Source organism: Sus scrofa, chromosome 14 (assembly GCF_000003025.6).
Source record: "Sus scrofa isolate TJ Tabasco breed Duroc chromosome 14, Sscrofa11.1, whole genome shotgun sequence".
In the NCBI taxonomy this organism is placed as follows: Eukaryota; Metazoa; Chordata; class Mammalia; order Artiodactyla; family Suidae; genus Sus; species Sus scrofa.
In genome coordinates this window covers 272,901-295,291 of record NC_010456.5, presented here as the reverse complement: position 1 = coordinate 295,291, position 22,391 = coordinate 272,901, and the positions used below count along the sequence as shown (strand labels likewise).

The 22,391-nt window shown below is 38.8% G+C and overlaps 1 protein-coding gene across 1 annotated transcript in view; it reads right to left on the bottom strand.

Moving 5' to 3' along the window:
* SPIN1 (spindlin 1) overlaps positions 3,872–22,391 on the bottom strand; it is a gene marked incomplete at its 3' end in the record, with an annotated part of 64,202 nt that continues 45,682 nt past the window's right edge. Inside the window, 3 exon segments of the mRNA NM_001195370.1 lie at positions 3,872–4,309; positions 8,198–8,431; positions 13,682–13,935. Of these exon segments, the coding sequence (NP_001182299.1) occupies positions 4,110–4,309; positions 8,198–8,431; positions 13,682–13,935 (688 nt within the window).

The following is a 22,391-nucleotide window of genomic DNA, read 5'->3' as shown; positions in this document are numbered from 1 at the left end:
GATCGAGCCCACGGTGAATGCCTGTGGTTCCCTGTTCATCACCAGTTTGCGGCTCCTCCAACCAGAGCCTGAGAGATGGCCCTGCAGCCCCTTGGCCATGACCTTGGCAGGGACCCTGCAGCTGCCATGCCAAGACCAGCCTTCCCAGCCACTCTGGCCAGCAGGAAAGGCAACCTGTCCCACTCTAGCTTTAACCACAAGATCCTTGGGCCAAACAGGGGAATACTAAAAATCCATCTAATTCAGGGCAGGCACACCATAAACTCTACTCTTCCCCTCATTGATTAGACTATCTAGCTACGAAGATCAAACACAGAGTACAGATAGTTCTCAGTTCTACCTAGATTTCTTTGTCCTTACTATTGAAAATGGAGTTTCTTTCACTAAGGAATTTCACCAATAATAAGAAGAGCAATATATAATTTAGCAAGATTAGAAATACACATTATTTAACTACTTAAAACAATTCGTTTAAGTTTAAAATTTTATGATAAATTAAAATTTAACTCATGGATGGCTAATCACAAAGTTTAACATTTTGGACTGTATAATAATACATTGGGGCTATTGAGTACTGCCCCCATTCTTTTCAGGTATTGATTATCATTCAAATAAAAATTCTAATTCTTTCTGTTCCTTATATTTACATTTGATGAAAAGGCGAGAAAAAGTTACTTAAAATCTTCAAGTAAAACTTCAAAAACTTTTTTTCAGAAAAGCAGGTTTAACATCACATTTTGCTCATAAGCACAAAATTTACAGTCAAAAGTTGCACATAAAGGGTTTATTTTAAATGTTTTAAGGATAGGATAGAGTTACATCATAATTATAAAAATTACTTACAGAATTAACAGATTTATATTGTTTATACTTCTAAATGCAGAGAACAGGGAACTGTCTACACATTGTATAAAATAAAATTAAAATTAAAAATGAATTCAAGCTTGAAAGATGAGGTCATTTACCTAATTTTAAAATGCGAACACGAAGACCTCTGAACTATACACATTCGTTCAAACTGCACTAATGGTGGAAAATACAAAAAGCGCAGCATTTCCAAGGAACCACAGACATTTTGACCATAATTACTTTTTTTATAATAATTGTTCCTGTTTTGTCTTTGGAGAACTTTCTTTGCTTTTCTTTTCTTTTTTAAGACAATCAGCTTAAGAATGTTTTCAGGCACTACAATTTGTGACAATCAGAACAGTCTCCTAATGGGTCCATGGCGTTCAGAGATTCAAGCCCAATGCACTTCGGGGTTTGGCACATAAAACAATAATAGAAATGAAATCTGGTTTAGAAGCAACTGTGATTGTTTTAAGAATGCACAGTCCCTTCAAATGCTGCATGACATACACAACTGGAAAATCACCTCCTGTTGGCACTACATTTGCTTCACCAGTGCATTTTTATCCTACAACCACTAAAACAGCACAGTTAAGCAAATATACAGAAACTGAAAACAAATAAAAACAAAGATAGAAAACAAAAAACCTAAATATATTTAACATGCAATTTTAGTTAGTTAACATTGAACATTCTACTTAGAATAGAGCATGCAAAAAAGGATGATCTGCTTTTAAGGTTTTCCGTTGAAGCTTTACATGGCAGCCAGACATCACACACGCACACACACGACACAATAATACTATAGCAGGTCAATGAGAAAGGCCAATACATTTTATACAGAGATTCATGTCTTGTGTTGTCACAAGTCCCATGATAATTTTGGAAATTAATGTTGTATTCCTAGAACAAGGAACCAACATTCAGATATCAGGAAAATGCAAGCAACGCATGCAGATCTGAAACATGAGCCTAAACGAAGCCTGAAATACTCGGCTAGGGAGCAGAGTTAGTCACGGCATCAGGAAGTGTGGTTTAAGCCACCAAAAGAAAAAAGAATGGGGGGAAAAAAAACAAAAACAATAACAAAAAACCCCTTCCCCTTCCTTCAACCTTAAAGGCAATAAATGGAACAATGATTAAAATAATTATGATACTAATCAAATGTCACATTCATCTAGAGAGTGGCAGATCATGTGGTATGAAAAGCTGCTAAAGACACTTGCAGAAAAACCACAATGCAAGTCATTAGGTAATGCCAGAAATGTTTCAATTGACCCAACCCTCAGGATCCCTCCAAAGGACTTGGTTTTCAGCCTTAAGTCACTGTGCCCTGTTCATGCTGTGCACGCGGGACACGCTCTCTCTAGGCCTCACACGCTGTGTGGGCTCGGGGAGTTGGGCTTGGCCTTGAGATTCACATGCAGGGACTCTTACAAGAGCCACCAGGAGAACAGGTGACAGATCTGCAGCATGACACTTCTTCCAAGCACAGGAGGAACATCTCAGACCTGGGCACTCACTACACGGAGCAGCTCACCCCTGGCTGCTCTCGGTGAGGCACTGGGCACACGGCAGAGAACCAGGTGCAGTTCTTACATGGTGCACGAGGTTACCAGCCACCAGCACAACAAAGCACAGCCTTCCTGAAGGCGAAAAGGGGCATCACCAAGCCACGCATAGTATGGCCTCCAAACTACAGAATCTCTATTACCAAGAACAGCCATGACAGAGGTCGTACCTCTGGTCATTTGATTCACAGCATATGCATTTAGCTTTCTGCCTGGTTTTACAAACCACCATTCTCCTAGCTTTCAAGCTGCCAGGGATCACCCAAAACACAGTGACAGGCTGACGTTTTGCTGCTAAACGAACCACTTCTGCAGTTCTATTTGAGTTAAAAAACAGCCTTGCGGGAATAGGCCAGGAAAGGATTCAATGGCTAAGGGCTGCTGTCTGTCACACTCACAAGTCAGAGCAGATGACTGACCCTGACCCATTAAATGGAATGAATCCACACCAACAGCACACCATGAGCAAGAACATACAGCACCAAAAAAGGTGTCAGGAGATTTAAGCTGTTATTCATCTGGATATTCTTTGTGGGGAAAAGCCGAGGGGAAAAAGCTTTCTGACCATAATCATATATCAGTAATAATAGTAATAAAAATAAAGGTATCCCAGCTAACTTGTAAATAGGCAACAACTTAAATTTCTACTATAAAAGCACTATGTTCTTCCAGGAACTTACCAAATACACACAAACCACTGATGTACTGTTGCCCTTTAAATCCGTGTACTGAAATCCAGATTACTAATTTGTACAAATAATGGACCAAATGTGCCATCTAAAACATACCTGCATTATATTATGTGGACCAAGTACCTGGGCTTTGTTTTAAAAAAAAAATATATGATAAAAAATGTAAACAAAAAAACTGTACAAAGCTTAGAATTAAAGGCAGCCTTTTACCCAGATTTTTAACTGTTTTGTAAAATTCTAATGTGGGTCATTAACTGTTCACAAGTGATTCATGTTTGAATTTACGGTTTAAAGCCCCCAGAGTGAAATTATGCTCTGAACTTCTAACCCTCAAAACAAGCTGAATGTCCCTATGTACTTCCTGTGCCCAAATTTAATTTTAAATAAACAGCAGTAATATACTAGATATGAATAATTTGGGTCAAGCGCTCCTGTTAAACTGGAGAAAATTATTTAACCCCCACCCCAATCCCCAAAGAAAGGACTGCCAATGAATGTGTGTGTGTGTGTGTGTGTGTGCGCGCGCGTGTGTATACACACATATCTATGTGTGTGTATATATATACACTACATATGTATACACACAGATATAGATAGGTAGATATAGATACATATATATCTCAAAAAAGGCAATAACAAAAATACCAAACTATGCTTGCATTGTGGCAGCAGAATAAGAGTGTTAAAAGTGAAGAGGAAAGTGGATAAGATCTATTACAGTTTTAAATGACTATGATACTAGCTTAACTTTTACCAGACTTGCCTGTAACTCCCTTCCAGACAGACAGACTTCTTTTAAGAGGAAGGAGTTCCTTACACAAAATGCTTTGTGTTCACATAAATCTGTACTATTCAGAACAAAACCAGTTCTGCTGGCAGAGATTGTGGGTTCGCAGGGACATTTAAGCTTTCATTAAACTGGAAAGCAATCAAGTCTTTATGTCTACAAATTATACATTTAATAGTTCCACAAATTTGGCAAAGTTCATGATGACATCTAGGATGTTTTCACCAAATCGTAGACATAAATATGGAAATCATCATCAAACTTGATGAAATAGACAGATGGTTTGGCTTCTACTTGATGAATGACCATGCCAGTCCTTTTAGAGCCATCTTCTTTGGCATATTCCACTTGTTTGCCTACCAGGCTGTCCACAACTTCTCCTGGTTCCCTTTCTGCTGGAGGTGAATCATCTGTATTTAAAAGGAGGGGAAAAAAGAATTTAGAGTCAATTTTTAGATACACACCAACTATTTGAACAATTTTTTAAAAAATGTTTTTAGGAGTTCCCATCTTGGCTCAGCAGGTTACGAACCCAACCAGTATCCATGGGAATGCAGGTTTGATCCCTGGCCTTGCTCAGTGGGTTCAGGGCCTAGTGTTGCTGTGAGCAATGATGTAGGTCACAGACAGGGCTTGCATCTGGCATTGCTGTGGCTATGGAGTAGGCTGGCAGCTGCAGCTCAGATTAGACTCCTAGCCTGGAAACATCCATATGCTGCAGGTGCAGCCCTAAAAAGCAGAAAAAAAAGAAAGAAAGAAAATAGTTTTTAATATCCTGAATTCATCTGGATTTTCTAACCAAGATTTCTGCAAACTTTTCCTTCAACGGGCCAGACAATAAATTTGTTAAGATTGAGACCGTACGGTCTCTGTACCAACTACTCAGCTGTCAGTGTCACATGACAGCAGCCACAGATGATATACAAATGACTGGTGTGGCTGTGTGCCAATAAAGCTTTATTTACAAAAACAGTGTGGGGACCCCCAAGATCTAGACATGCCAATGATTTTAAAAATCATAACCAGAAATTCCTTTGGCTCAATATTTAATTACAGCCATAATTACCTAAAGAGGTAAGGACTAAAAGAAGGAAAGAGCTAAGAAATAAAACTAAATACAGTTGACCCTTGAACAACAGGGTTTTGAACTGCACGGGTCCATTTATAAAGAGATTTTTTTCAACCATAAATACAAGACCTGTGGTTGGTTAAATTCACGGATGCAAAGGAACTGCAGATTATGAAGGGCTGACCATTAAGTTACATGCAAATATAACTATGCAGAAGACAGCCTCCCTAAACCTCACTTGTTCAGAAGTAAATTGTAATTGGTAAGTGAACTCCATCCTCAGACCAATTACAGCAGAATCTTGGAGGATGGCTGAGGCACCTGTATTTCTTAAAAGGTCCCCAAGAAAATCCAAGTGTTAGAAAACACTGTCTGCCCTCTGACCTAGCAAGAACTCTGTAAATTCCAGGGATACACATAAAATGAGAGCAAACCATCACTGCCAACAACAGAAACAATGTACAAAAGGGGGCAGAGCCAAGAGGGGATAGAGAGCTAGGTCATTACAATTCTATTTTAAGAAACCCCTTACAGGTCCTGAATAACTCAAGCTCTTTTCCATGTAACAGACAGCCTTCAAGGGGGACCATCAGGTATCCTGTTTGACCAAGACAGTCCATGCTATGCCAGTGGTCCTGGAACAATGCTTAGCAGTGCACCCTTTGATTTTCACACGTATCCCAGCCTGGACCATATCGTGTATTCATATTAATTGCAGTTTGCCTATATCATTACAAGACATCCTCACTGAATGACAGAATCCAAACCCTGCTGCCTGATCTCACATAACACAAATAAAACGCTCGAGCAGAGTATCAGAGAAGTAAAGAGGAAATCTAAGCTGGACTCTTCTTTCGAGCAGCAGCATCAGACCACCACACTTCCACTGTACCTCATGTGTACAAAGGAATCCCTGATGTGACTGCCACCTGTTTCACAGTAACCAGGAATGAAGAAGAAAGGGACTCAAAAAGAGGTCACAGCAGAGCTCCTTCCATCAGAACATCACCACTGTTTGTAATGGTAAATGAGTCTCCTCACCACTCAAACCAACAGAGTGCGAGGATTAAGACACAGTTGGGAGAGACAATGGGTAATATGCAAATGACCTCACACTTTCTATTATCAAGTCAGTAGTACTTACTTCGGATATTTGTTTATAAGAAAGATAAAAGTAACTTTGTATAGGTGGGAGAAATGCTTTTAAGGAATGCTCTCATCATTAAATTCCTACCTTTCCATCATACATTTACAACAAATATACAAAACTTCAACAACAACAACAAAAAAGTAGAAAGGGCCAAAAGAGCACAAGTAAGTTCACTGAGTGGCTTGTTCAAAGGAAGATCTAAAAAAGGGGGAGGTGTGGTGGGGATGATGTCCCACTGCTAATGCATCCAGTGTCTGTCACCGGCCTCATTTGTGCTGGGCAGGAATCCATGCGTTTGAGGAAAAGCTAATGAGCTCTTTTAAAACAAACAAAAAACAGGCTTATCTCAAACTGAAATTCAGAAAAATAATTCTATTTACAATAGCCATCAAAAGGAAGAAAACACCTAAGGAATATATTTAAGAAGTATAAAACTTAAACACTCTGCAAACTTCTGAACATTGCTGATAGAAATTTTTACATCTCAACAAGTGAAAAAACATCCATGCAATGGCTTCATGCTGTTAAGACGGCAATACTCTAACAGACTGATCTGGATATTCAACACACTGCCTAACAGAAGCTCAGCTGACTTCTTTATAAAAATTGATACGGCGATTCTAAAACTCACATGAAATTGCAAAGAATAGCCAAAACAATTCTGAAAAAGAAGACAGGAGGATCACAATCTTCTTGATTTCAAAACGTATTACCAAGCAACGCAATCAAGTGGAATACTGGCATTATACATATATGGACAAATGCAATACGGTTTAAAGTTCAGAAATATCGCTATATATCCACAATCAACTGATCTTCATCAAGGATACCAAAACCATTCAGTAGGGGAAAGAATAGTCTTTTCGAAAAATGGTGCTCAGACAACTGGACTGCCACCTGCAAAAGAATGAAGTTGGACCCTGATACATCATCAAACAAAAACTAACTCAAAATGTATCAAAGACCCAAATGTAAGAGTTGAAGACCTACATTTAAGAGCTAAAACTACAAGACTTTTAGGAGAAACCATAGAGGTAAATTTTTATAACCTTGGATTTCACAAGAGATTAGATATGACACCAAAACATACGCAACAGAAGGAAAAACAGATAAACTGGATTTCAACAAAATTAAAAACCTTTGTACTTCAAAGAATACTATCAAAAGACAACCCAGAGAATAAAAGAAAGCACTTGCAAGTCACGTACCTCACAAGAGACTTGTACCTAGAATACTGACTCCTACAGCTCAATAATAGGAAGACAACACAACTGAAAAACAGGCAAAGGACATAAATGGACATTTCTCCAAACAAGATATACAAATGGCCAATAACACATGAAAAGATACTTGAAGTATTTAGTCATCAAGAAAGAAAGAAGAAAACCAAAACCACAATGAGATATCATTTCACTACCTAATGGATGGCTGAATCAAAAAAGTCAAGAGACAGTAAGTGTTGCTAAGGTTGTGGAGAATCAGAACCCTCATACACTGCTGGTGAGAATGTATATGGTGCAGTCACTTTGAAAACTAGTCTCCAGTTCCCTAAATGCTTCAACACAGGTGACCACTATGCCCCATCAATTCCACTCTAGGCATATATCCAAGAGACCTGAAAACAAATGTTCATTCAGAAACTTGTACACAAATATTTATAGTAGCATTCTTCCTAAGAGCCAAAAGGTGGTAAAAAAAAATCCAGAAGTCCGTCAACAGATAAACGAATAAACAAAACAGAGTATATCCATATAATGGAGTTGCATTTGGCCATTAAAAGAAATTTAACTACTGACACATGCTACAACATGGATGAGCCTTGAAAATACTGAATAAAAACAGCTAGTTGCAAAGGACCCCATATTATATATTCCATTCAGATGAAGGTCCAAACCAGGGAAAGTAAGTTATTCTTGGCAAAAGGGTGAAAACTTTCACAACCTATGCTTGGTGCTTGACTAAAATAATAATTACTTACCCCTAATTTTTCAACATTTTAAAATGTATCTGCATGAGAGTTAATCAAGTATCTTGTTCTAAAGTTCAAATTTTTTGTAAAAGTTGTCAATCTATACTTACTAGAATCAGGCATAATGCGAAGATCGCCTTCTTTATAATCATCTAAGAGCTGGTACATGTATAAGACAGGATCTTTTTCATAGGTGATGTAAAACCACGTGTTCATTATGGGAGCGCGTGCTAAGACCATTCCCCTCCACTCGTCTTTAGAGCCATCCTCGGTCTCAAACATGTGCTCCACTGCTTTGCCAATCATTGTGTCTGCTAGGTGTGCATCACTGATTCGAGATGTTGCTGGGGACAAAAAAGCAAGCAATGATTTACAAACGGTTTTACTAAATAAATATGTACCGTGAAGACTGAAGTTATTCAAGGAAACAATTCTGAAATACACTTCAGGCATCATTACCACCTGGAGGGCTTTAAGGACAACCACCAAACTCACGTTGCTGGCTTAGTCAAAGTGGATTTGACAGAACTATTTATTTTGTCCCAAGCCAGTGACTGAGAGAATCTGCTTTATTTCTTTTTATTTTTCTGAATTCATCTGCTCTTGGTACTGTATCTAAATTAAAACTTTTACTTGGGGGGTTGTCTTGGCCACACTGGCGGCATGTGGAAGTTCCTGGACCAGGGATCAAACCTGCACCATAGCAGTGACAATGCTGGATCCTTAAACCGCTGCACCACAGAACAACGCCAAAACTTCAGGCTGTTTACTCAAGGTATAAAGTGTTTTGTTTTTAAAACAGATAATTACTTTAAATTATAAGATTATAAACTTAAAAAATAGTACTGTCTCCATCCACCCTTTACCCATCTTCCCTTTATATTACTATCTTATATAACCACTGATCATTTATTATAACCAAGACATAAACTTTTAACTCTTGAGCCTACAACCTATTTTCCACAGCAATCAGAGGGATCTTTGTGGCAGTTATACCGGATTGTTTGTTCACTTGCTTAAAATATTCTAGCACTTTCCTTTCATAATTCAAGTAACAATCTGACTCTCCCAAATCCACAGCCCTTCAGCCATAATCCCCTGCATCCCTCTGCCCTCCTGTTCACGCTTCCTGACTGCCTACACCTCAGCAACATGGGCATCCCTCTCCTGGGATACCCTTGGGCTGACTACAGCCCTGCATCCTCAGGGGCAGACTCTTCCTGAGAAGGTATCTCCCAGAGGCTCTCCAGGACCACCCCAATGAAAACAGGCCAAACAATCCGTCACCTCACTCATTTCTTAAAGACACTTACAATTATCTGTGTTACCTTGTTTTATATATTTATCTACTTGCTTTCAGCCTGCACACAGTGATGGAAGCAGAGGGCTTTCCCATCTTGTTTCCAATACTGAGGTCACAGGGGTTCAGCGTTTGTTGTATGAATTAATTATTTCAGAGGAGAGCAGGTTGTTCCAGAAATGGTCAGTGTGGTTAGGAGCATAGCCCCAGCCCCCAACTCCCACTGGTGTATCAATAGCCCCCTGCAGTCCTGCTCTACATTCCTTAAAGATGTAGGCAAAAAATTACAAGTTTCATTTTCTTTTTTAGTACTGGAAAAATTACAGAGAATCCTGATTGTAAGGTTTCTCCAGTCCCCATGTTTTAAACAACTATCTTTTTTAAAAAGTTAGCACTTCTTACTCATTCCTAAGTGCTTCCATTTTTATCAAAATTCAAAGCAACAAAGATTAGAATTTCGTGGTAAAGATACTGCCATCCAATTTTATCAGAAGGACACTCTGAACACATATGGTGGGGGAGTTCCCGCCGTGGCTCAGCAGAAAGGAATCTGACCAATACATCCATGAGGATGCAGGTTCGATCCCTGGCCTTGCACAGTGGGTAAGGCACTGCTGTGAGCTGTGGGGTAGGTCGCAGATATGGCTCGGATCCCGTGTTGCTGTGGCTGTGGTGTAAGCCAGCAGCTACAGCTCCAATTCGACCCCTAGCCTGGGAACTTCCCTATGCCGTGGGTGCAGCCCTAAAAAGACAACCACCCCTCCCCCAAACCCACATATGGTGGTTTTCTTTGCCTAAGTGTGCAGTAATTACCAAAACTAACTTCAAATTCCCGACTGTGTGTGACGCTAAAGCACTAAAGCAAAATCCCACTATTTTCTTCATACCAGAAGCTCTCAAGCTTTCTTAAAAATTTTGAGGACCTAAAAGAGCATGTCTATATGGATGGTAAATATCAGTATCAAATATTTTAGAAATTACACATGACAATCTAAAAACATTTTAAAATAGCTACATAAACACAATTTTAATGAAGAACAACTATATTTTCTAACAAAAATTTAGTAAGAAATGGCTAGATTTTAAAAAGGACAGCTAGACTCCCAAATCTACTTCAGTACTCGATCTGACGTAGATACTTTTGGTTAATGTATAAAAAAATCACAAAAGGTTAAAAAAATTACAAAAGACATGCTATTGAAAAGGTAAATATTTTTTAGTCTCTTCAGATAATTTTAGATATTCTTCTATGATACCACATCAAAACACAAGTGGTAGCTTTCCTTAAAGGTTAACTGCCATGTACTCTGAAATCACTATCAATAAACTTCTGTCAACTATTAAACAGACTCCTAAAACTCTACAACAAAACAAGGAATCAAATAACCCAGTCCAAAAAGTGGGCAAAGGACACTTGAACAGAACAAGCATTTCTGCCGAGATGATATACGAACGGCCAAAACGTATATGAAAAGATGCTTAATGTCACTAGTTATAACAAAATGTAAATCAAAACCAATAGAAAATAACAAACGTTAGTGAGGATGCAGCGAAATTGGAATTCTCATGCACTATCTATCGGTGGGATTGTAAAATGTTACAAACACCATGGAAAACAGTACGTAGGCTCCTCAGAAAATTAAATACAAAACTACTCTATGATCCGGCAATTCCACTTCTGGGTATAAACTTAAGAGCCAAAAGCAGGGCCCTAAGAAATAATGTATACTCAAGTTCATAGTACCACTATTCACAACAGCCAAAAGGTAGAGGGAACCCAACTGTCCAACCACGAGTGAACGGGTAAACAAAATGTAGCATACAGAGGCAATGGAGTATTTTCCAGCCTTAGAAAGGAAGGAAATCCTGTCACATACAACATGGATGAACCCTGAGCACATTATGCTAAGGAAAAGAAACTCATCACAGAAAAGACAATTATTGCACGATTCTACTTAGAATCAAATTCCTAAAAACAGAATGGTGGGTGCCAGGGACTGGTGGGAGAGGGAATAGCGGAGTTGTTGTTTAATGGGAACAGAATTACAGACTTGCAAGGTGAAAATGCTCGGGAAATCTACTTCATAACAATGTGAGTATACTTAACACTACTGAATCACACACTTAAAAAATAGTTACGGTAGTAAATTTAGTGTCTGGTGTTTTTACCACAAAAACAAAAAAAATCTGTCAGTCTTTGAATGGATCTTTTACCAACACATGCTTTGGTAACATCATGCACTGTACACATAAAAAATATTGGGTTCACCGAGTTATGCAGATCTTCCAAATAGTGAGAAACCCCAGTGTATAATTGTGAAGGATGAGCGGGAAAAGGCAAATGGGCTTCAGGGAATCTCAAGGGTCCCCAGACCATGCTTTGGGAATCAGTACTCTGTGTCACCACATGGTTTTAAGCTGAATGACTTACCTTTCTACTTTTAGCTTAATGAAAACAAAACTGTAACTTTAGTCTAACATACTGCCTGAAGCAAACTGGAAAAGACCATTTTCTTCCTACATGGAACATAAATCAAAGTCAAATAATTTTTCAGACTGAAGTATCATAGGGAAATTGTAATTAACTTTTAATGCAATTAGGTATGTAACATATTGCCGGTTTGCAATGAGGCCTTTGAATTTCTTTTATTGAACTGCTTTTCTATTTACAAAAGCAATTCATGTCTACTGTTGGAAACTGAGATGACCCAGAGCTAGAAAGAAAAACATTAGGAAACCCTTAAATCCCATCACCAGAGATATTATATATTTATGGATATTTTGGTTTGGTCAACTCACTTTTTTGTTTTTTTTCTGCCTACGATGACAAAAGAACAAATATAGCTCATGAAGCTTTTTCTCACCCAGAATTTTAGTTTCTGACCCCTTCAAGGGCAAGACTCCTAGCCCATTTGAAATTTATTGCATTTGGCTTCATGACCTATGTTAGTTATGCAATAAATTTCAAATGGGCTAGGAGTCTTGCCCTTGAAGGGGTCAGAAACTAAAATTCTGGGTGAGAAAAAGAATGCATGATAATTACCGAGTACAAGTAATTGATGTAAAGGTGTGGATGATACTTCTTCAGCCCTGAAGGGAATGTTAAGTTAGTTTCTTTAATGTTAGTTTCTAACGTGGGAAATGGACTGATGTCAAGATCAAGAGAAACAAGGACGTGTCTCACGAGGAAGAATGAAGGGTTCATCTGCATTTAGAATTGATAAAAATGTTTAAAACACCAGCTACTATTACACAATTAGTTACCTTTGGTTAAAAATACAAATTTAAATAAAGATTTCTGTGAAAACTGAACTATATTTATACAGGATGAATAAAGACAGCATCTGCTATCCAAAGATAGATTAAAAAATAACCTGCTGCTCTAGCAAAGAATTAACTTGCTGGGGATGCATGTGTCCCAAGAATGCAATGGCAAAAATAAAGGGGGAGAAGGGATTGAGTAAGCTTCTTCCCTTGACAATTTGAACCCAAATTTCTGTCCCCCAAGTGCAGATCTGCTGAGACTGTATTTGTAAATATACAGGCTGTTTGAGGACAATTCCAAAAGCATAAACCAGTATTCGAGCAACAGCAGCATCACTATAATAATAAGAAAACTGATTTCAAAGTAAATACTCTGAAGAAAGTAACATCAACTTGGGTGTATCTTATTGATCTTAAAATAACATCATTTTATCTTATTCTTAAGAATAAAATCAGTCGTCATTATTAACTGACACTTTATGCTTTAAGGGAACCTAAGTTATACACAGTAAAACTGATTCATATGACATTTAAAAAACCATTCATTTCCCACAAACCTTGTACAAATCCTTGAAAATGCAGTGCAATAAAGTTTTCATGTTTTGGCTGAACAGTCATCATAATAATACACAATGAAAGATACACTTTGCATAGATTCTAAATTAATGCATGAAATTTTTCTTAGTACACTGAATATTTGAGCTAATGAGAAATATTCTTACCCATCAGAGTCCAGATAAAAAGTGAGCAAAATGTGGGAAATGATCATGTTAGAAATTATTAGATTGTAAACTTTTTGAGAAACAATTTTATATATCTTTATATCCCTCACAGTTCCTTGAACTGTGGTTTTAGAACTGATCTACTGATCAGTTTTTGTGGTTTTAGGTGACTGATTTAAATGTGAATCAGAAGTGCTTATGCTCCGATAAAAATAAAAATAATAATGCAAAAAAAAAAAATCAAAACACATCCATTTCAATAATCATTTTTAAAGCATTATAACGCACAAATAGTAAAGAGAACTTACCAACTCTATCAGGGAGGACTTCAAGCGCAGAAACTCTTTCATCTTTATTAAGTTCTAGTCCATAAACACAGTCAAATCCATCGTATTTTATAAGATACAAAGAAGGATTTACAGGCACCTGGTCCAGCACGGTTCCTTTCCACTGGGTGACAGGGCCATTCCCCTCTTTCCACCCATGCTGAATCCTGCAGCCTACGATGTTCCGCCGGGGCTGGGAAACAGGTTTGCTTGGCCCCACACTGCTCCGATGTTTTCTGTATTCACACATATACACACATAAGGTATCATCTCAAAAGTATGCACTCCTACCCACACAACTTTGCTAGCTAACATGCTCTCATTACAGATGGCCCCAGTCCTGTGCTAGCTAATGCTGCCACGCTCGGGGTTCAGGGGCCTCCAAGGTGGCCATCTCCCCATCCCATAGCCAAGCAGAGGTGGCTCACAGGAGAGGCCCTTCTGTCCCAATAGGAACTTCTGTGTACCCCAACTGTGGACAGGCAGTACCACTCAGTAGCAATTTAAACACTAAAATTAAGTACCAATTTCCCAGCTTTCTGAGTTTCCTTTAATTACATCAAATCACAATTATCCAACTTAACCAAAGAGCTGACTACATGAAATAATTACACATGTATATTTGGCTTTATAAAATACAAACATATTTCTCATCAAAAAGAAATGTGTAACTTAAAATTTCACCCATTCTAATGACGACATAATTCTGTTCCCGCTGGCTTAAACAATAAGAAGAAACTAACATTTAATCTTTTCTTAAACTGGAATCCAGGCTGGCTTATATCCATGCATTTTACTTCTCTAGAAAATATATTACCTTAAAACATTTAAATTTGTGACGGATACTTAATGTAATATTAAAAATTATTGGAGCAACATCAAACTATATTCTTTCTCAATCACGAACAACTGAAAAAAATCTACAGATATTTATAAATAATACACCTGACTTTTTCGACATCAGGAAAAAAAAATCTTCATTTCACGTAAAAATCCAAAGACAAGGGACAACACTTGGCGTGAATGCAAGCTGAAGCCAAAACCACGCTGGCACACGGATGCTGCTATATGCCAAGAATAAAAAAATTTAGAAAGCAAGAAAGAACCCACTCCCACACTTTCATAGGCATAAAGCTCTCATCTGGTATACCACAAATAAAAGTGGTAAACAGATGGCATAAATACAAATAAACTTTAAAAAACAAGCAATTTACTGTAGGCTGTAACATTGAAAACTACAACTGGTATATATATTCTAAACAGACCAATTTGGTAAATTTGGTGGGTTTGTGAAACAGAGAAACAGGTTACAGCAAACCATTAAAACTGCCTTCATGAGAAATCAGTTGACAGGGCCCTCTTCCTAAGCAAGAGAGGTAACGCCATTTGGAGAACACATCGGAAGGAAAACTTCTCCAGCTGGACTATAAAAGGATTTACAAGGTTACGTGCAGGACAGTGAGACCAGAAAATGCCGTGTCTGCCCCAGCCCTTAAAGCTCTACAAAGACCCAGCCACAAGGCTTTCCAGGAAGGCAGAGCCCTGAACAGAGGACACACACTGAGAATAATATCTGAGTAGGGCGAGGCCAGGGAGTAGAGGAAAGATGAGGTGTTCAGATGCTTCAGGGCAGGGCCCAAAGGAGACAGACCTCAAAAGGTATCACAGAGAAGACTGTGAAGCTTTACTTTAAGTATGCTCAGATTTCTGCAGCAAGGCCCGCTCCCTGGAATCATCTCACCCCTTCTCGTGTACAGCTTCTCGTGTACAGGAGTCTCAGGAGGGGATCGTGGTGGCACCAACGTGCATAGGAGGCAGAACTCAAAAATACAAAACAGATGGAAATGATCACCTAAGATTATGCACACAACAGAGGCTATGAAAGAGAAACTTACATCAGAAACAGAAGAGCCCAAATATGAGATAGCTACAGAAGAGAAGACGTGAGAAAAATCAGACACAGTCAAGAAACAATCAGCCATTTGAACATGTTTCAGAAATGAAGACTAAACTAGAGGAACATGGAAGACGTTGACACCATGGGGCATTTAAGGAAAGGAGAAAATAGATACAGGAGTTCCCTTGTGGCGCAGCACGTTAAGAATCGGCATTGTCACTGCCCAGGTTCAATCCCTGGCCCAGGAACTTCCACATGCTGCAAGTGTAGCCAAAAAAAAGAGAGAGAAAGAAAAACAGAGAGATGGAAACAGATACAAAATTCCACCTAACAGAATCATCCAAAAACTAAAACAAAAGGAACAGAAATACTCAAAGAATTCAACGAAAAGGATCCTGAAATCAAAGACTTAAATGTACAAACGCACCCCTGAGAAAATGACCTAGAACTACTGACATGAAGACATTTCACTAAAACAAAATGAACTTTAAAGAAAATAACATCTCCTGGGCATCCAAGCAAAAGAACCACATCGTGTGTGAGGAAAGGAAAACACAATGTGACAGCAACACCATGTGCCACCGGATGATGGGACCATGCAATGACACATTCAAGGTTCTCAGGAAAGAAAATGTAAGCTGAGGGTTTGATAGTCAGTCAAGAATTCTATACTGACCTCCAAGTGAAAGGACACAGACAAAACAGTGTGAACATACAAGGACGCAGGGAATACTGTTCTCACAGATGCTTCCTGAAGAAGTTCACAGCTGGCCATCCATATCCATGGGTTCCACACCCTCACATTCAACCAACCATGGACAGGAAAATTCCCAAGTTCCAAACAGCGAAACCTGAATTTGCCAGTGCAGGCAATGGTTTACACTGTAGTTACAACTGTTTACATAATATTTACACTGTATTAGGTATCATGAGTAATCTAGAGATAATTTAAAGTATACAGAAGGATGTGTGTGGGTTATGTGTAAGTGTTATGCCATTTTATAAAGAGACGTGCTGCATCTGTGGATTCTAATACGGCACAAAGGGTCCTGGAACCAATTCCCCCTTGGATACTAAGGGATAACGTAATAGGACAGAGTTTCAGATAATCAAGAACGCTTGGAAGAGTTTCAGCAGGGGGCTGACAATAAGCAATGAACATCTCTTACTGCAGAACAAACAAGAAACAAGAGAAAGTGAGTAGTGTAGAACTATTATCTGTTCACTCAATAGAGTTAACACCATTCCAAAAGGGCTCCAGGAGGAAAGAACAAGGAAAAGGACAAAAACCCTGCCAAACAAAAGAATACGGCTTGGAACGAAACAGCTTATATTAAATAGAGAGAGAAAGGAAAGAGCCAAGAGCTCAATTCAATATTGTTCATAGTAAGGAATCAATCTATAGAATCTAAAATAAATGTACAACTTAGTGGAGAAAAGAAAGCTTAATAACATACATCAAGTCTGTAACTTGTAACTACTACTAATACTCAAGCCCAAAAGAAAGTACACCAAGGCGTTTTCATATTCCCTGAAAACGTGCCACTACATCCAGCTGGCCCTGTGTGGGGAAATGGCTGGTGAAGATGACTACATTCCTCCTTTAGAATACAGGAATCTTTTCTAGCATTACGTTTTTCTTCAAATAGACAATTACCTATCTTCTTTTGATCTTTAGGCAAAAGTCCTTGTGATTCATCCTGTGTACAGGATCAGGCTTTCTTCACAGCAAAGGCAGAGGTTGGTTCCCAAAACTCACTGAAGAAAGAATTCAGTCATATGCACCATTTTCTAATTTACACAGACATTCCATTATTACTACCAAAATTATAAACAAACACAGCGTCTTCACCAGTATAATGATTAATTTTAATATGTCAACTTGGCTGGGACACAGTACTGAGTATCTAGTCAAGCATTAGATGTTTACTATGAACGTATTTTTCTATATAAAACTAACATGTAAATCAACAGATTTCCCTCCATAATATAGGTGGGCCTCATCCAATCAGTTGAAGGTGCTCTTCCTAATGAAGAGGCAATTCCATCTTCATTCTCGAGTGGACCTATCTATCAGCTCCTCTCTGGGTCTCCAATCTGTCTATTCACACACCACTGGTGCTGCTTCTCTGGAAGACACTGACTACAAATGGAAAGAGTCCTAGCCTAGATCAGAGGCATGAAATTTTTTACCACCATCATTCTCAGCAAAACCAATATAAATTTAGCCACTGAAAGCAGAAAAGGGCAACTGGAAGACCCAAAGGACATGATTTTCTAGTTCAGTCACTCATTCTTTCTACACTCATTAGGGGTATTCTTCTGTAACCTGCAGTTGCTTCCGAGGAGGAAGATATGTGACGCTCCCTTTAGTCACATTTCAGAAAAGGCAGTTTTCATCTTGGCACCTCTGATGATGGAAGTACACAAGGCTCTCCTCCCTCTTCTGAACATTAATTATTATAAGAGACTTAAATGTGGCCAGCAAGCATCCCTTTTCAAAGTAGCTCCTACATCCTTTAATTCTAAAGAAATACCATCCTTCCTTTTTGCAAAGATCTTCTTCTTTCTTTTCTTTTCTTTTTTTAAGGGCTGCAGGGATCAAACACACACCCTCATATTACTAGTCAGGTTCCTAACCCGCTGAGCCACAAGAGGGACTCCAATGTGGGGGTCTTTTTCTTTTTTTTTTTTTTTTAAGGGAATTTGAATCATTAACTTTTGCTGTGGTAAATAATATGCCTGGTCTGTTCTAACATTTTGCTTTGTGTTTCTGTTTGAAATGTTTCATCTTCATTTCCTCACCCCTTTCTTCCTTTATCTATACAGCTAAGATGAGTGAGGTTTCTTTGCACCAAACAAAAGTTAGTTCTAATGGAAGTTGTAGGAAGCTACAGATCTTAACAGCTAGCCTACAGTGATACCTCTTCGCTTTCTAAACATCCTGTTTAAACTTTCATTTTTCTACTAAAATCTAAAATTAATCAAAACCTATACTTTCTCTTCCACACCTCGAGCAAGAGTAAAAATAAACTCTTTGTAAAAAGAAGGGAAAAAAATGAAAACAAACACCTTAGCACATAGTAAACCCCTCTTGGCCACTTTCACCACACTTGTGAAATTTAGTGTTTTGTTCCAAATTGTTATTTTTTATCTTGCCATTACCTTAAAAAAATTTTTTTAAGACACTGTCTTATTTAGAAGTAAACAAGGAAGATTTGTTGCTTTTTGTAACAAATTTTTGCAAAATTTACACATTTTTTTTCTCATGTATATTTGGTTTTTCTAGACATATCCTCTGGTGAGTCAGTAGAGTTCACAAATGCAAACTTCAAATTCTTCTAAGCCTCAAAATAGTATTATTTTTTCCTTATCCCTGACTTGCCTAGGTATAGAAGGCTGGCTTAAAATCCCTTTTGCCTCAGCACCTTTATCAGAAAAAGGTATTTTCATTGTCTTCTATCTTCCAGAGTTATAGATACCAGATGCCAATGTGACCCTGGTTCCTTTAAGGTTAACTTGTTCTGCTCTTCAGCTTGCTTTTAGAATTTTCTTTGTTCCTGGATTCTGAAATATCACTAGGACTTGCCACGTGTGTTTCTCATTATCCCTCACTAGACTTGGTAAATCTAAAGAGAGCTGGGCAAAATTATTTTTCATACTTATTTTTTTTTTTTTTAAATCTTTTTGCCTTTTCTAGGGCTGCTCCCTCGGCATATGGAGGTTCCCAGGCTAGGGGTCTAATTGGAGCTGTTGCTGACAGCCTACACCACAGCCACAACAACTCCGGATCCGAGTCGCGTCTGCAACCTACACCACAGCTCACGGCAAAGCCGGATCCTTAACCTACTGAGCAAGGCCGGGGATCAAATCCGCCACAACAGGAACTCCTTTTCATACTTATTCTTGACTATTTTTCCCCTCCACCCTTTTTTTGAAACTCCAATTAGATGGATGTAGCTCTTCCAGATCTATCCACCATGATTCAACTCCTTTCTCATACTGCTCATCTTCAGATCTTCAGAACTCCTCAGATCCATTTCTCTTGAACTAGTTAAAATTTCAGCCTAGCTACTGAATATCTTATGTAACATTTTTCACTTCTATGAACTAATTATTTCTTTATCTTATCTTGAATGATTTTTCTTTTTAATGAACATTTCCCAATTCCTTCTGAACTACTGGATTCAGCCTTGTCTTTGCTGAGTCTGCTGCTGTCTGAGTGTTAGCTCTGTTCACACCTGCAGATTCCTGGTTAGCTCTCTTGTTCTGTGTATGACTTTCTTTAGCACTGTCAGTGTTCCTCAGGTGCCAGATGATTCTTGGTGTTCATATTGCAAACACAAGGAAATATTCAATGGTATCTATGGCTGAGATGTATTTTTTCAGGCCAAGTCAGGATCCCTGGTGTCTGAGCATTAAGTACAGGGCCTGATGAAACAGCCAGGACCCAGAGAACTGTAGAGTAGCCAAGAACGAGGGGGTGGGAGGTAAGGTGTAAGGTGAGCATCTACTGCTGAATGCAGCTGGTTTCTCACCCATAACGACTTAGGTGACTGCAGCCAGCCAGCCTTTGCTGTCCCTGACCTGGACAGATTTGAGTGGATCTGATTTGTTTTGTTTTTACAGCTGTGCTCATGGCACGTGGAAGTTCCTGGGTCAGGGATCAAACCTACACCACAGCAGTGACAAAGCCAGATCCTGAACCCATTGCACCACAGAACTCTTAGGGGGTCTCGTATCTTTCTATAACAACAACTCCAAATTATGATGAGGTACTATTTTCTATCCACTTATAGAATAAATGCAACCCTCCTAGTGAACAATTTGGCAATCCATTCTCCCAGTGATTCCATGTCTAGAAATTTATCAAAAAACAAAAACAAAAAACAATGGACAATCACAAAACTATAGCTACAGTGATGTTCTGAGCAGGGTTCACAACAGGGAAAACTGGAAATAAAAATGTTTAATTGGCCCCACTGATTCAGTAAGTGACAGTACATCTTTTTTTTTTTTTTTTTTTTTGTCTTTTTGCCATTTCTTGGGCTGCTCCCGCGGCATATGGAGGTTCCCAGGCTACGGGTCGAATTGGAGCTATAGCCGCTGGCCTACACCACAGCCATAGCAATGCAGGATCCGAGCCGCATCTGTGACCTACACCACAGCTCACGGCAACGCCAGATCGTTAACCCACTGAGCAAGGACAGGGATCGAACCTGCAACCTCATGGTTCCTAGTTGGATTCGCTAACCACTGAGCCACGATGGGAACTCCAGTGACAGTATATCTTTATAATCAAATAAGAGCATAGCTGTTAAAAATCACAGAAAAAACATAAAGACGTTTGAAAAACAAATGTAGAATATACGACCATGTGAAAAATTTTATGCACACAATTATCCATACAGATATGTAGAAGAAAGACTTTTAAAATATACATGAAATTAATATGTTTTTTCTTTTTGGTAGTACCCATGGCATGTGGAAATTCTGAGGCCAAGGACCGAACCCACACCACAGTGGCATATCAAATCCCTTAAGTATAATGCTGGATCCTTAACCTGCTATGCCACCAGGGGAACTCCAAAATATACATTAATTTTTTTTTTTTTTTTTTTTTTTTTTTTTGCTCTTTAGGGTCGCACCTGTGGCATCTGAAAGTTCCCAGGCTAGGGGTCAAATCAGAGCTGCAGCTGCCAGCCTACACCACAGCCACAGCAACACATGATCCGAGCCACATCTGCCACCTACACCACAGCTCACGGCAGTGCTGGATCCCCGACCCACTGAGCGAGGCCAGGGATCCAACTCGAGACCTCAAGGATCCTAGTCACACTCATTTCCCCTGCGCCACAATGGGAACTCCCAGATAATTCTACTTTTAAAGCATGATTTCACCAGTTCTAAAAGAATTAAAGATCTAATATAGATACCGCTTCTGCCCAATTTATTTAATAACTTAATTTGACTAAAAAAGTAGAGCAACAAAAAATTTAATGGATGCCTCAATGAATACTAAAGACAAACACAGTAATTAGAATAATTTACTACTTTTAAAATTCATTAGTCAAACTTTCCGATTACTGTACCTTAAATGCCCAAGCTGTCTGAATGCTTTGCAGCCAAAATTTACAAAGAGTGCTTAAAAATATTTTTAAACATGTTAAAATACGGGGGTTATTGATAAAGTGATTTAAGTGCTTTCAACTAGATCTAACTGAAGACAATGTTTAGAATTTCCCAAAGAAATAGCAAAAAGACAAAAAAAAAAAAAAAAAAAAAAAAAAAAAAAAGGAGTTCTCGGCGTGGCGCAGTGGTTAACGAATCCGACTAGGAACCATGAGGTTGCGGGTTCGGTCCCTGCCCTTGCTCAGTGGGTTAACGATCCGGCATTGCCGTGAGTTGTGGTGTAGGTTGCAGACGCGGCTCGGATCCTGCGTTGCTGTGGCTCTGGCGTAGGCCAGTGGCTACAGCTCTGATTCGACCCCTAGCCTGGGAACCTCCATATGCCGCAGAAGCGGCCCAAAGAAATAGCAAAAAGACAAAAAAAAAAAAAAAAAAAAAAAAAAGAATTTCCCTAAATAACAAGTGATACATACACTAAGAGTTATCTAATATCAGGGAAATGCTGATGATTGCTGAAGTTGGGTGAAAGCAATTTGGGATTTATAATACACTATTTTTTTTTAACAATGATATATTGAGAGTTACAACTGTGGCACAGCGGGTTAATGACCTGACATTGTCTGAGGATGTGGGTTTGATCGCTAGCCTCACTCAGTGGGTTACAGA